At 43.6% G+C, this 16,211-nt stretch overlaps 1 protein-coding gene across 1 annotated transcript; it reads left to right on the top strand.

The window, feature by feature from the left end:
• The first annotated feature begins 727 nt into the window (after window positions 1-727).
• LOC139455862 (sulfotransferase 1B1-like) lies at window positions 728-7,107 on the top strand. The gene is made up of 5 exons (XM_071237405.1): window positions 728-890; window positions 2,874-3,194; window positions 3,516-3,619; window positions 4,913-5,075; window positions 6,905-7,107. Exons 1-5 carry the CDS (start codon window positions 728-730, stop codon window positions 7,018-7,020), a joined length of 867 nt encoding a protein of 288 aa, XP_071093506.1. The 3' UTR covers window positions 7,021-7,107.
• The last annotated feature ends 9,104 nt before the right edge of the window (window positions 7,108-16,211 follow it).

Below are 16,211 nucleotides of genomic sequence, written 5' to 3'. Positions count from 1 at the left end.
GGGCTTTCCTCACACATTAAGCTGACACGCCGTGATATAACTGGAATACTGTTAAAAGCGGCGTTAACCCCAACTCACTCACTCACCCATGCTTGTCGTAAGAGGCGACTAATGGGATCGGGTGGTCATGCTCGCATGGTGCATGTCATCGTATCCAACTGCGTGGATCGATGCTCATGATACCAATCACTGAATTGCCTGATCCACATTGGATTATTTACAGAACGCCGGCGTTAAACAACAAACAAATCTTAAAACTGTATTTTGTATACATATTGTACAAACATGTACGTCTGTGTTTGAATATGTTTATACATGGATATTTTATTTTGTATTTCCAATCACGATAAGGCTAAAATATTGCCGATGTGACTGGAAATGTTAACTCACCCATCCAAATGTATGTCCATGTGCCGCTGTAAAACCGTGTAAAAAAACTCAGTTTTGTTCTGACACTTACCCCTTTTGTGAAGATATTCCATTCGTCTTGCTTGTTTGTTTGTTGTTTAACGTCGCACTCAGCAATATTCCAGCCAGTCTTGTATACTAATTTCAGGCTGCTGTCCAAAGCGAGCTGTCACGCGTGTTTCATTATAATGCAAATGCACGTCCACATTGTGTCCCACTCTCATTCACGATTAACGTTTAAAACATACACATGCTACTGTAGTCAGGTGTATAAAAAACAGCGTGTTTCTGTCATCTTGTTTCAGTCCCATCCCGCCAGATGTCGCTTGTGAAGGTTCTAGACGCTGGAGGTGATGCGCTCCCAATGTTTCGGCACCAGGGCCAGAACTATCCCAACTACGCCCAGACAGACTCCATTGTCAACATACACAAGGTTCCTATCAGGGATGACGATATCTTCATCTGCGGCTTCCCTAAGTCAGGTAAAGAATCAGAGTCCCGTTCCTCAAAGACATCTTAGCGCGAAGGAAATCCTAACTCCAATACCTTAACATAGGCTGACGATAGTCGTAGCGCTGAGATCGCTTTGAGGCACGGGTATGCTTGTAATTATGTTAGGTGTTTTGAAAGGAGGTGAGGTGAAATGGGGTTTAACGTCGCGTCCAAGATTATTGCACTTACATGTATATAGCGACGTGCATGTACGTGTGTGTGTTTGTGTGGCTGCTTGTACTAGTCCGGACTGATGCCGATTTATAGTGCTAGCTCACTGAGATACCATGCCGCAGTTTAACATGAATACCCCACTCCGACACAGTCTACCGACTCCGAGCCGACCAGTCCTTGTTTTAGCCCCTTAATGCCGAGCGCCAGACAGGGTAACAACAAGTACCATCTTTTAACGTCTTTTGGTATGACGCGGCCTGGGATCGAACCCCGGACCTTCCGTTCTCCGGGCGGACGCTCTACCACTAGACAACGGAGCCAGTCCGTTTTGAAAGGAATGAACGTTAGCTCACATTATCCATTATGAAAAGGATGGTGGGGTAGTCTAGTGGTTCAAGCGTTCGCTCGTCACGCCGAACCCCGGTTCAATTCCCCTCACGCGTGAAGCCCATTTCTAGTGTCCCCCGCCGTGATATTGACTGTTACGAACAGCTGTGTACCTGTAACAATGGTGGGGGAGTGAGACAATACCCATGTTTGTGGTAGAAGGCCACTAAAGTGGATTGGTTGGATACAATGTCTTGATAATTGTGCGTCGGGCACCAACGACGTTGACCATTGTCCGTACAGTCAACCACTTGACTTGACCACTTGACTTGACCACTTGACTTGGCCTAGACTCGAATATTGACATTCGCAGTGCTGTAATGTTGCTGAGTGCAGTGAAAAATATTCACTTACTAACAACTCCAGATGTTGTTTAATGATTTCTTGATAAGATGTGTTTTATTGCACACTGATAATGGATCTGGCGCATGAAGGACGTGTATTCGCATATAATTGGTCTATGTACATATGCATGTTGAAACAGAAATTGCGCAGCTGTGCTTAATTACAATATTATCGTTGTACATTTCTATTTTTAAATTTTTTAAATGCACTTTGTTAAATTACAAATGCTCATTCTGCCTCTTAAAATAACGTTCTGTATACAGCTATTTTCACCCCGTGGAGTTCGGGGTTAGAACTGGTCTTGAGCAGCCAATGATGACTCCGGTGGATCGGATGGTCAGACTCGATGATGTCATCGTATCCCACTTGCGTAGATTAATGCTCATGATGTCAATCACTGGCTTTTCTTCAAACCGCCGTCATTCAGCTAGAATATTACTCCGTTTAGAAAAATAGTACGATGACCAAGAAAAGAGTTTTTCAACACCCTGTAAATATTCCGTATTGTGTACATTTAAACAAGTGATAAGACGGAATGTTTTTGGTGGCTGACATTTGCGATCTGTCTAACCAAGGGAGGAACATCCCATGAATTCGTCATTATTATCATCATAATTATATACAGATTAAAATTTAAGAAATGCAGCAAAGGGGGTTTGGCTGATCCTGGCAGTCAGGCTGGTAAGGCTCATCATCTGCTCAGGGCCCTTGCCCCCTCTACACGCAGGCCAGACAGCGAATGGGACTTCTCCCAGGAAACGTTTCCTAGTCGAACCCACAAAAAACATTTTGGAGAATGTGAAGACTCCCAAACACTGCAGCCTTCTGCATTACCCAGATTGTCAAAAGGGCTGTATTCCTGGTAGCAAACCCGTGTACTCTCCCAATGTCAGTCAACAGATTGGGAGGTACCAAACCTAAGGCACCGAGAACAATGGGGAGTCGGACAACTTGGTACTTGGGATGCAAGCGTGACATTTCGAACGCGAGGTCCGCATATTTGCAATGTTTTTCCAGCATGTTGTCAATCACTATTATTATTATCATTATCATTATTGTCGCTGCAGGGACACACTGGGTTTGGGAGGCGTCGCGAATGCTTCTGGCAGGCCATCAGATGGACGATGTGGTGGAGAAGGGAGTCGGGATGATGGAATATGCTCCCCATGACGCCATTCAGGCAATGTCATCCCCACGCCTCCTCAACACTCACTTCAAGCTAAGTCTACTCCCACCGGACATTGTAAAGAAGAGATGCAAGATCGTGTACCTGTTGCGGAACCCTAAGGACGTCGCCGTCAGCTACTACAACTTCATGCTCAAACTCCCCTACTACAACTACAGGGGCAAGTGGGACAACTTCATGAAATACCATGTGCTTGGAAAGTGTGAGTAAAAGTGAAGTTTGAGGATATTTTCAGGCCATTGTTGTTTTTGGTTTACTGGGTTTATTGTTGGAAAAAATAGGTCGGTAGGTTGAAGTAAATGAACGACGAATGTAATAGGCATATGTCATTACGTCGTTTATTTCATTATTAAAGCATGGGAAATATATAAAGACGTATAATTTATACACCACATATTCTATTACAACTCGTGAGATACGTTTGAAATGCATTCGTTGTATTAAATTCGTTGTATTACATTAAATCTTACTCAGTACCAATATGTATCTACCGATGTGTTTATTTGTAATATCTGCTTTGAAGTTTCATACGGGTCGTGGTTTGACTTCGTCTTGGACTGGGAGGAAGAAAAACTCAAGCATCCGGAGTTACCTGTCCATACTCTTCACTACGAGGACATGAAGGAGGTACGAGTGGTGTATTTGTATCGTTTCATGTTCACCCATGTCTTTATTTAAACTATTCAAGTACTTGAAAATGACCTTCACAATCAGTTTATTACAATGCACGGATGGCCGGGTCGTCTAAGCTACCGCTATTCACTGTACAGAGGTGCCCCTCCCCTCCCTTAAGTGGGCCAGAAACCAACGGGATCTTTATTTTTCACAAACAAAAATAGCTGACGTTTCTTCTTGCAGAATAAATTCACCTTTTCTCAAAGGCTAATGTATCCTAAATGTTCACCTAGAGTTTATCAAAGGTTTTGATTGCAGCTGTACAATAATAGTCAACAAATTGTAATTATGACTTAAAAAGAGAATATAGCCTTATGTATATGTTAGGCATGAGAGCACACTACGGAACAGTGGTGACAAGCCGCATGGAACCCTGGGTAGGAGAGTGGCCCGAGCGTTTCTGGGGCTTCGGTCGTGACCCATAATGAAACATGTGTTATATCAAGCTCCTCACAGCGATAGTCCGTTCGCTGAAGTCTCTATACTATCGTTGCCACCAGTCAAAACTCCCCACTGTTATAGGTGTCCCCAACCATGCTTGGAGTTGAACTTGCAACCGAATGACCGTTATGTTTACAAACAAGTGACGACTGTCGTCACGCCGAATACAATTACCGCTGATAAATTACTTTCTTTGTTTGTCAATTTGAATTTCTATTTCATTAAAACGATCATCTTCAATTGATATAGTAAGAATGTAAGGGAGAAGTTGGTTGATTTTCCGTTAGTCTGCAATCTCGACCCAATCTGATTATTAAAACAACAAAGTAAATTCATCTCGAAAACATGGTCAGTCATGAACCTTTTCAAAATGAAATATGATGGCATTCCCAAAGACATAAACAAAAGTATAAACGTTACTACATATGGGGTTAGAGGGCAAATTTCAAGATTCTTGTAATGGCCGCGCCCACACTGGTGGCAGCGATGTTACCGAGAGTGTAACGAAGGTGTCACTGGCTGGGAAGGAGCTTGGTGTTATGTGTGGTATCTCCAGAGGCAGGAGAAATATGCTTCTGTTTCACCTAACAGGTAAAGGATACCCAGTAGGATGAGATGTGTGACTGGTAACCTTCATAACGTTGGGTTGTACACTCCCCAGGGAGCTGAAAATGAGACTCGAGTGGACACTCTTCTAATGGCCGGGATAACAATATAGGGCTTTAGGGTGTGGAATTGGAGCTTTATCAATATACACATGTGAAAAATACCTTGAGATAATTATCGTTTTTGTTTTACCATCAGAACAATCTACGTGAATTAAGGAAACTCGACCGGTTTCTTGGGACCGACCGGGGTGAAGACTTCTTGACTGCGTTGTATGAACACACAAACTTCACAGGGATGAACCAGCGAAAGGCACGGACATCTTCTGACCAGGGCGCGTTTCCTGGACTGTACCGCAAAGGTAGAATATTTACATGTTTCTATGACAACCAGAGTACGGATGTCGATAACAATTTAACACGATGACAGTATAATGTGGTCTTTCCTTCAACAACCAACTGACCATTTATTCATCAATGTGTGTTACATGGACACATCTACATAAAATAACGACATATACTCAAGAAGCCGGGGCTTGAGTTATACTTTGGTTTGGACTTGAGGTTATACATACTACCTACTGTGTTATGTCTTGGCGTAGGGAAGTATAGGGGTTCAATCTTGACGCTGAAGACCCTCCCTGGTGTCCTCCTTCGAGCAGTTGCTAGAATATTTCTAAAAGTTGTGTAAAACCCAACTCATCCAATCGAGGCTTTGTCTTACCAGTTTATAAATAGAAAATTGTGAGAATTTATTTAGGTCTTTTAATTCATTTATGAATTTTCTTCAACATACTACTATACGTGAAAACCGGTGTGCACACACCCAATTCTATAAAAAATAAGTCAACAGACCCTTGAAGATCCGGGGTAGAATAGGTCTTCAGCAACCCATGCCTGCCATAAAAGGCGACTATGCTTGTCGTTAGAGGCGACTAACGTGATCGGGTGGTCAGGCTCAATGACTTGTTGGATGCATGTCATCGTATCCCAATTGCGTGGATCGATGCTCATGATGTCAAGCCAAGCCCTGTCCACTCTATAATCAGCCAATTAGGAAACAGTAGTCCGCTAATAGGCGTGGCCTAAGTATTTTCGCTTTTATGGACTCACAAACAAATTTGCATTGTTAGCCAATCAACTGGCATGGAATCCCTTGCATGTGAGGTATTACCAGATACCAGTTATCTGAGCTAGGGGGGTGGGCCATGTGGAGACTAACACGCTGCTGGAAACCCAGTATCCTGGTTTAAAATATCTCCGGTCCACTGGCTTAAGGTCGCTGTCAGAATGGAATACATGGGTTTTGTATTGGTTTTCAAAGCCAGAGAAAGCCTAGCTCCGGTCTCGCTTCGGAACTCCTCCATTGGAGAGCCAATGGTCAATCAAGAGATCAAGAGGTCAACACCTACTGTGTGTTCCCGCATATTAGGTCACAAATCTTAGTGATCACTTTTTTGCACGAACAACCGAACAACAATGCTATTAAGATAGATAAAAAATATAATTTTGAACCTATTGCAATATAATTATGTGCAACAATTGCCATAGTTTTGCACTGTTTCATAAATACTTAATAATTTTCCCCCAGCGTAAATTTGTTTGCCATATCCGGCAGGGTGACAAATCCTGACGCGCGCTTATTCCTAGATTCAGGTCATTGTTGATGAGGAAGGAGTCAGGGGTAAAGGAGGGTATCTCTGATTCTTGTCGCATATTAAAATGTCAACATGTTCTGAATGTATAATCATATATTTCTTAAAACAAGGTGAGTGAGTAAGTGAGTTGGGTTTAACGCCGCTTTTAATAGTACTCCAGTTATATCACAGCATGTCAGCTTAATGTGGGAGGAAAGCCCCAAGTGATGCAGGTCTAAGACGTTTACCACTTCGGTGAAACCCAGGTTTCTGGCGTGCCCAAGGGACCCAACTCTGCACAACAAATCGCTGCGCCTTAGACGACTGGGCCATCCGTGCCCCCTTAAACAAGGTGAATTTTGGATCAAAGTAAAAGTAAATGGTAAAACATATTGTTTTTGCATTTGATTACCCCTTCCTGTAATATAGGTAGCGTTCGGCGGTTATGTTAACTACTGATATGCAGGACGAAATTGTTAAGGACCAGTGGTACGGTACGGTACGGTACGGTACGGTACGGTACGGTTCGGTTTATCTCATGTCGTGTCTTTCAGGTATTGTCGGGGACTGGAAGAATTGGTTCAGCCAGGAACAAAACGAATGGTTCGACGCATATTACAGAGAGAGAATGAAGGGGAGCGACCTGAATATAAGATTTACATTGCCCTGACGTGCGACCATAGGCAACTCGACCTGAGAAAACATCACATATGCCAAGAATCGCTCAACTGAAGACAGTTATCAAATTGACTTAACATGGGACGGTTAACATATTTATACGGACCTCAATTGTGAACTCTTGACCAAAAGTCAACTGGAACTATGTCATTGCCTGGTTGTCCATCCTCCCTGTGTTTGGGTCAGGGGGGCACGGGTGGCCCAGTCGTCTAAGGCGCCGAGATTCGCTGTGCAGAGTTGCGTCCCTTGGGCACGCCAGAAACCTATGATTGTGGGTTCGAATCCCGGTTCGCCCCGATTATGTTTTCTAGGTTTGTCAGCACCATACCCGTGCTCGTGGGTTTCACCGAAGTGGTAAACGTCTTAGACCTGCATCACTTCGGGCTTTCCTCCCACATTAAGCTGACACGCCGTGATATATCTGGAATACTGTTAAAAGCGGCGTTAAACCAAACTCACTCACTCACACTCATGTTTTGACCACAGTGGTGTGGTTGTTTCAGCCAAGTTAATATTAGTAACCGCCGTGAAGACCCAGGCTAGAAATATGATTGTCACAAGAGGCGACTAACGGGATCAGGAAGTCCTGCTTATATTTTTCATATATTTTGTCTTTGTATGTGTTGGTGATGGGTGAAACTTGTAGAGCAGGACACGCTCACCTTTTCGCAAACACCTGGCATCATCACAATTTGATACAGTTGGAATCGTACGATGGGCTGTTTTCGGGAGAGATCTCCCATATGAGGCGATGTGAAATGGGGTTTAACGTCGCGTCCAAGATTATTGCACTTATATAGCGACGTGCATGTACGTGTGTGTGTTTGTGTGGCTGCTTGTACTAGTCCGGACTGATGCCGATATATAGTGCTAGCTCACTGAGATACCATGCCGCAGTTTAACATGAATACCCCACTCAGACACTGTATACTGACTCCGAGCCGACCAGTCCTTGTTTTAGCCCCTAAATGCCGAGCGCCAGACAGGGTAACAACAAGTACCATCTTTTAACGTCTTTTGGTATGACGCGGCTGGGGATCGAACCCCGGACCTTCCGCTCTCCGGATGGACGCTCTACCTCTAGACCACGGAGGCGTTTGTGCGTGGACTGAAAGACATGATTTTTTACGCATTTGGTATAGTTCATGGCCATTTGTTTAATTAAGGAAAACGTCCATGGTATTTATTTTTATAATCCGTGAATATTTATTGTCTCTCTGCCTCATGCAAAGTAGGAATAAAGTATATAAACTGCCGGGCAAAAGAAAGTAAACATCCATGTTTTGTTGTGGCTAAAAATGAAACAAGCAGGAAATTGGTTAATCGATCGTGATGTATTTGAAACAGGTTCACGGTTGTTTTGAACCTTCACTTTGCAGTGTTAACGTTCCGATAACGTTTGTGTTGCTTAGGTCAAATCCAATTTTTAACTGTATTGTTTCTTTTGACAGGCAGTTTATGAGAAAAAAATGTCCATCCCAATGTGTTTTAATTTGACTCTGTTAAATTCCTCTTGCAGTGTATCTTTGCAACAATTGTCAATATTTATTCATCAAACCATGATGCTTTTTATAGACTCTACTACTCTTTAATAATAATATTTATCTTCTTTCGATCTTCAGTGGGGAAATAAAGACTGATTGCCGTACTAGCTGACTGAATGGGGATCGTGTGAAGCCTTGTGTCACTTGCTGGTCTGCGTGGCTGACTCTTTGACCAACTGGAAATGGCAAATGGCAAAGTATTAAACGTGTCTTATGATTTTCACTGGACATGTTCTTGTGACCGAGGACTGACTCCTATATGTAACATGATCAACGATCTAGTATAGCCAGAACGAGGGAAGACAGCCTAGCAATTCTATGTCAAAGACCTGCTAATGTTCAAATATGAGAAAACACCCGAAATCACTCAAATGGGCCGTTTCTTCATTGGGTGTAGTCCTAAACCTGAAAATGCTGAAACATATTGCAGTCAGACCGCATGTGCGATCTAATGGAGAGAGCGTGTTCCCGCAGAGCGGAAGGTCGGTGGTTCGATCCCCGGCCGCGTCATTCCCAAAAAAGTCACGTCGTAAAATACGTTCAAAGATGGTACTTGTTGTTACCCTTCCTGGCGCTCGTAATTAGGGGGATAAAACCAAGACTTGTCGGCTCGTAGTCGAGCATGCACTCCGCTATATGAGTGCAATAATATTGAACCTGACGTGACAGGATACCAAGCTGATGTTTGTTTGTTTGTTTGTTGTTTAACGCCGCACTCAGCAATATTCCAGCTATATAACGGCGGCCTGTAAATAATCGAGTCTGGACCAGACAATCCAGTCATTGATATCATGAGTATCGATCCACGCAATTGGGATCGACGGCATGCATCAACCAAGTCAGCGAGCCTGACCACCTGATCCCGTTAGTCGCCTCTTACGACAAGCATAGTCGCCTTTTACTCCAAGCTGATGCCAAGCTGCAGATTACCATGGATACCTTACTCACACACAACACACTGACCAGTCTTTGTTTATCCCGTTAATACCGAAGCCAGGCAGGGTAACAACAAGTACCATTTTTCAACTTCTCTTTGGTTGGTGCGGCCTCGTAACGGACCACAACCTTCCTCTCTCCAGTAAATCTATCCACTAGACCACGTAGGCGGACCTATAATTAAGACATATTGCTTATTAAATAGATCAAACTACATCTGACATTCTTCTCAGTTATGCCACGCCCTATCAATTATTGATACGTACTTTATATTTTCCCTTTAACTTTTAGATGCTATCCTAAATATATAACAATCGATATAAGTAATTATACCTAATAACGAAGTCACAATCTAATGATTTCCTTATCTCGTGTCAAGTTTTGTTTGGCATAAGCTGGCGGTAAGCCCAATACAATACTTTTCCGGGGCACATAATGATATTTCTTATATAGCCAGGACCTCGGATGTTAAGATTATATCCCCATCAATCATTCGTCGGGCGAGGTACGTACAGCGCACGTCAATAGTGCGTCGAGTTTTAATCGACCCAGTTTCCTTTCCGACCGACTGACTGAACATATTTGTGCTGTAAGAAAAGTTAAACACAATGTTCTTAAACACTTCATCAACAAACGGTGATATTGAAAGTACAGTACATGTTAAAATTTAACCAGCGTTTCAAATAATGACATCTTTTTTTACAAAATTAGGATTTGGAAAACATAAAATATAGATCCTAAAGAGTGAGTGAGGTGAGGTGAAATTGGGTTTAACGTCGCGTCCAAGATTATTGCACTTATATAGCGACGTGCATGCACGTGTATGTGTGTGTGTGGCTGCTTGTACTAGTCCGGACTGATGCCGATTTATAGTGCTAGCTCACTGAGATACCATGCCGCAGTTTAACATGAATACCCCACTCAGACACAGTATACTGACTCCGAGCCGACCAGTCCTTGTTTTAGCCCTTTAATGCCGAGCGCCAGACAGGGTAACAACAAGTACAATCTTTTAACGTCTTTTTGTATGACGCGGCCCGGGATCGAACCCTGGACCTTCCGCTCTCCGGGCGGACGCCTAAAGAGTGAGTGAATGAGTGAGTATGGTTTTACGCCGCTTTTAGCAATAGTCCAGCAATATCACGGCGGGAGACACCAGAAATGGGCTTCACACATTGTACCCATGTCGGGAATCGAACCCGGGTCTTCGGCGTGACGAGCGAACGCTTTAACCACTAGACTACCCGACCTCCCCAGATCCTAAAGAAGTGAAATCACCATCGATGATGATGCTCTCCAGATAAGCTTTTTTCTAATCAAGATTCTGAATTACTTAGCGGGAAATACAAGATGTTCGTACCACCTCTGGCGATTCCGAATTAGTGAGCGAGTTGGGTTTAACGCCAGTTATAACACGGCGTGTCAGCTTAATGTGGGAGGAAAGTCCGAAGTGATGCAGGTCTCAGACGTTTACCACTTGGTGAAACCCACGAGCACGTGTATGGCGCTGACAAACATAGAAGTCTAATCGGTTGGAAGCGGTAAACTAATATACGATCGTTGGTTTCGTGTGGCCAAGGGACGCAACTCTGCACAGCGAACTGCAGCGCCTTGGACGGCAAGGCCACCTGTGACCCCGATACCGTGTAAGGCCCCCAGCAAGCCATGCTGATCGTCATATGTTGCTGAATGGACCGGGTAGTCATGCTCAGTGAATTGCGTGTCATCGTACCCCGATGGTGTGATACGGTGCTCATAATCACTGGATTGTCCAATCCTCACGCGATTATTTACATGCCGCAGTCATATAACTTGAATAATAATGACGGGATGTTAAACAATAAACTAACAAACCTACCAAGTCCTCGGGAGAATATAAGGCTCAATTATCTAAAACAATGTCAGTGACGTGAATGTTATGAAAGAAAAGGAGAAACATTTGGATTTTCTGGCCCCTGTATTCATGAAAAAATCTGACCCGGGGTAGAATAGGACTTCAGCAACACACGCTTGCCGTAAAAGGCGACTGTGCTTGTCGTAAGAGGCGACTAACGGCGGTCTGTACATAATCGATTCTGGACCAGACAATCCAGTGATTGACATCATGAGCATCGATCCACGCAACTGGGATACGATGACGTGCATCAACCAAGTCAGCGAGCCTGACCACCCGATCCCGTTAGTCGCCTTTTACAGCAAGCATGGGAAGCTGAAGACCTATTCTACCCTGGATCTTCACGGGGAGCAGGTACTAGTATCTGGATACCTGTGGTATATCAATGTACAGTATAATAAAAGAAATGTTACCCTGGCATACCACTCCCCACATCCCGTAACTGGTGTTGCCTTGCCGACCTTAATCGTTGCTGCCTCTGGGAAGGTGTTGGGGTCACACCCTTTATAGGACGCCTTGCTATCAGGGGGGCTGCATGGGGCCGGTTTTCAACGATTGAAATTTGCCTTTCTTATATTGTACGGAATTCTCTGTTGATAACAGGAGCAGATTTAGTTGTATTGCGTAGTGCAATTAATGTAATGAGACGATCTTGTGGAGGTTTCGTTTTTTACGCCTGCTACAATCAAGTCTTATTGCAACCACGCCTGTTTGTTAGAACGTGTGGGGCGGTCGGGTGGCCTACTGGTTAAAGCCTTCGCACGTCACGTTCGATTCCCGACATGGGTACAATGTGTGAAGCCCATTTCTGGTGTCCCCCGCCGCGATATTGCTGGAATATTGCTAAAAAGCGGCGTAAAACCATACTCACTCACTGATGGAACTTGCCCCACAATGGAGAAATTTCACTTTTTGAGTCACCAAACATTCGGGCAATTTCGGGATATTTACTCCCCTATTGTAAGTGACCAGTCAGATTAGGCGTTGTTTTTCACTCTAGAAGAATCAACGAGCCCCTAACTTGCCCTAAGGGATTTCTCCTATTACACCACGGTACTGTTGATATATAATTTTAAACAATGACCTATAGTTGCGTCAGTTTTACTTGTTAAAATTATCTTCCTTAAGGGCCATTGTAATCCTGGCTCCAAATCGACTGCAACAACTGCGGGACGTCAGAATAATGGTCTTATATTTCTACAATATCTGGCCAGTGCAAACTGCTAATTAAGAGCTTCGCGTGGAATCCTGGTGTCCAGCCACTTATGCTGGTCGTGAGAGGCTGGTCGCCAGAGGCTGGTCGTCAGAATCTGGTCGTCAGAGGCTGGTCGTCAGAGGCTGGTCGTCAGTGGCAACCAATTGGACTCAGTGACTTGGTTGACAGCGCGTGGTCGTTTCTCACAGTATCAATCACTGCATTGTCCGGTCCAGACTCGACTCTTTACAGTTCGCTGTCATATTGCTGGAATAGTGTTGAGTGCTGTTTAAACAACTACAACCAAACAAATATATCAAAACCGCACTATTTCAGCTATATGACCGTTGCCTGCAAATAATCGAGTCTGGAACAGATGATCCAGTGATTGATATTAGGAGCAACGAGCCACGCCCTCGGAGTACGATGATATGCTATCAATCAAGTTACCAAGTCTGACCACCTCACTATCAGCATGGGTTGCTGAGGACTAAGTTTAACCCGGATATTCGTCGGCTGGGTTGCTAATTTCAACTTGACTGAAACACCCACATCAGCATGACCCGGAGCATCTTCCCGAGGCAAGGGAGTTAACTGACTATAAAAGTCCAGTTTCCACCCTTGCCGAACTAGGCTGGTATTATGGAGTTACATTTTGGCTGGACTAACCAGTCTATGCATAGTCCAATCAAAATCGCGGTTCGTAAACTGTCGTGCTGATTTCGGTCGATTGCAGGGTTTGCAAAGCATGTGAACCACTAACACGTTGTCAACAGACATTTTTCAAATCTTTTCATGATTTTAAACAAGGTGCTCCCGTGATTTGATGCAATTTGCGATGTAAATCCCGTTTTATCACAATATAGATCTTGATTATCGTCTTGACTTGGCGCCGCCAATTTGTTTGAATCAAATGCTAGTGATACAGAGAGTCGCCCGTCAGGGCAAAGTAAATCTTATATTCAGGTCGCTCCCTTTCATTCTGTCCGTGTAATATTTGTCGAACCATTCATTTTGTTCCGGATTGAACCAGTTCTTCCAGTCCCCGACAGTACCTGAAACAAACGAATTATATGATTTGTTCATTTAACGCCGAACTATTCCATTTGACGGCGGTCTGTAAATAATCGAGTCTGGACCAGACAATCCAATGATTGATACTTTGAACATCGATCCACGCAATTGGGATGCGATGACATGAATCAACAACAAACAAATTACTACGACTACTACTACTACTACTACTACTACTACTATTAATAATAATAATAATAATAACAAAGATAACGTGAATAAAACAGAGGTGAAGGTGAGGTGAAATTGGGTTTAATGTGGCGTCCAAGATTATTGCACTTATATATAGCGACGTGTATGCATGTGGGTGTGGCTGTTTGTATGTGTCCGGACTGATGCCGAGGTATAGTGCCAGCTCACTGAGATACCATGCCACAGTTTAACATGAATTTCCCACTCAGTTTACCTACTCCGAGCGCCGACCAGTCCTTGTTTTAGCTCCTTAATGCCGAGCGCCAGACAGGGTAACAACAAGTACCATCTTTTAACGTCTCTTTGTATAACGCGGCCGGGGAATCGAACCCCGGACCTTCCGCACTTCGGGCGGACGCTCTAACACTAGACCACGAAGGCGGTCCTGATGAAAAAGAAGAAGGTAAAGAAGACGATGAAGAAAAAACTGAAGAAAAATAAGAGGAAGATAAAGATGATGAAGATAGAGAAGATGAAAATGATGAAGAAGAGGATGATTAAGAAACTGAAGATGATGAAGGTAAAGACGATGGAGATGAAGAGTGAGTGAGTGAGTATGATTTTACGCCGCTTTTAGCAATATCACGCCGGGGGACACAATGTACCCATGTCTGGAATCGAACCCGGATCTACAGCGTGACGAGCGAACGCTTTAACCACTAGGCTACCCAACCGCCCATATTTTACTATTAAGGTGGAGATGAAGAAGAAGAAGACGATAGAGAAGATAAAAAAAGAGACAAAGAAGATAAAGAACATGAAGAAAATGAAGAGAAAAAAGAAGATGAACATTGTATCTTGTTCACAGCTGTTTATATCCAACATGCCTTCACACCAGTAACATTGGCACTTAGGCCCAAATTACGAAAATGTACTTCTGTTCTGATAGACAGACAGGGCTACAAACGTAGGGTGAGTGAGTGAGTGAGTTTGGTTTTACGCCACTTTTAGCAATATTCCAGCAATATCACGGCGGGGGACACCACAAATGGGCTTCACACATTGTACCCATGTTGGGAATCGATCCCGGGTCTTCGGTGTGACGAGCGAACGGTTTAACCACTAGGCTACCCGACCGCCCCGACAAACGTTGGAACATTTCTATAGCCGATGTGGGATCATAGGTTTCTGGCACTCCTAAGGGAAGCAATTCTGTACAGCTAATAGCTGCGCCTTAGACGACTGGGCCGCCCGTACACCCTGGCTTAGTGTGAATGTAGCCAATTGTGTAGGTCATTTTCGTGTACCGGAATAGTTCTAATACAGACATGGATAAAGTGTGAAACTAAATAGAATAACCAGTCTCTATTTTCTGCCGAAACAAATTGCATTGGGTGATGAAAATTATATGAATGGATCGCAGGCAACAGGTGTTCTCGAAAGGGCAAGCATGTCCCGCTCTGCCGGCAGAACCCGCCACTAACACAATTTGTATAAAAAGTATGTGGTTATTGGCTGAATTACTCCCAACAATTTGGACTAAAAAGTAATATTGTACTCCCGCCATACGAAAGCGGCCTGGAAACAATCACATTCATCAATCGTACCTCCTTCATGTCCTCGTAGTGAAGAGTAAGGACAGGTAACTCCGGATGCTTTAGTTTTTCTTCTTCCCAGTCCAAGACGAAGTCAAACCACGACCCGTATGAAACTTCAAAGCAGAAATTACAAAATAAGCACATCGATAGATACAAATTGTTACTGCGTAAGATATAATGTTTACAACGAATGTGGACAAGGGTGGAAACTGGACTTTTACAGTCAGTTAACTCCTCAGACTCTGGAAGATGGAAACTGCTGGGGTAAAGAAAGTATACAGCCATGTTTGGTGGTGGCAAAAAATGAAATAGACAAGGAATGGTTATCGGGATTTTGTATCGGTATTAGATATTTTTTCAGCTTCAGGTACAAAACCAGATAATTGTTTATTTAATACTATTACCCAGCATTTCTTTAAAAAGACAACTTGCAACAATGTAGGTTTTGTGGCAGGCAATTATTTTTATTTTCCACAGTCTGAAGCATAATTATTTTCTTCAAGAATGTTCGGGGTCAATTTATTTTTTCGATAAAACCCCAGGTACCCACAGAATATCAACTGGCTAGCCCCTTATCGCTACGACTGTCGTGGGTCTATGTTAAGGTTTCTGGTGTCCTCCGCCGTGATATTGCTGGAATATTGCTAAAAGCGGCGTAAAACCATACTCTCTCACACACTATGTTAAAGTATGGGAGTTAGGATCATCTCAGCACAACGATGGCTGCGAGGAACAGGGCCCGGATTCTGTACCTGACTTAGGGAAGCCGCAGATGCAGATATCGCCATCCCTGATAGGAACCTTGTGTAT

Source organism: Haliotis cracherodii, unplaced genomic scaffold, assembly GCF_022045235.1.
Source record: "Haliotis cracherodii isolate W230 unplaced genomic scaffold, xgHalCrac1.p SCAF_11, whole genome shotgun sequence".
Lineage (NCBI taxonomy): Eukaryota > Metazoa > Mollusca > Gastropoda > Lepetellida > Haliotidae > Haliotis > Haliotis cracherodii.
Note: the sequence above shows the minus strand (reverse complement) of the source record. Positions and strands in the feature narration are given on the sequence as shown.

Excerpts from the sequence above, each read along its gene's own strand:
- LOC139455862 (XM_071237405.1), top strand. The coding sequence starts at position 728 with ATGTCGCTTGTGAAGGTTCTAGACGCTGGAGGTGATGCGCTCCCAATG. Across the intron at positions 3,195-3,515 it reads ATACCATGTGCTTGGAAAGT|TTTCATACGGGTCGTGGTTT; the intron begins GTGAGTAAAAGT and ends TCTGCTTTGAAG. Across the intron at positions 5,076-6,904 it reads TCCTGGACTGTACCGCAAAG|GTATTGTCGGGGACTGGAAG; the intron begins GTAGAATATTTA and ends CGTGTCTTTCAG.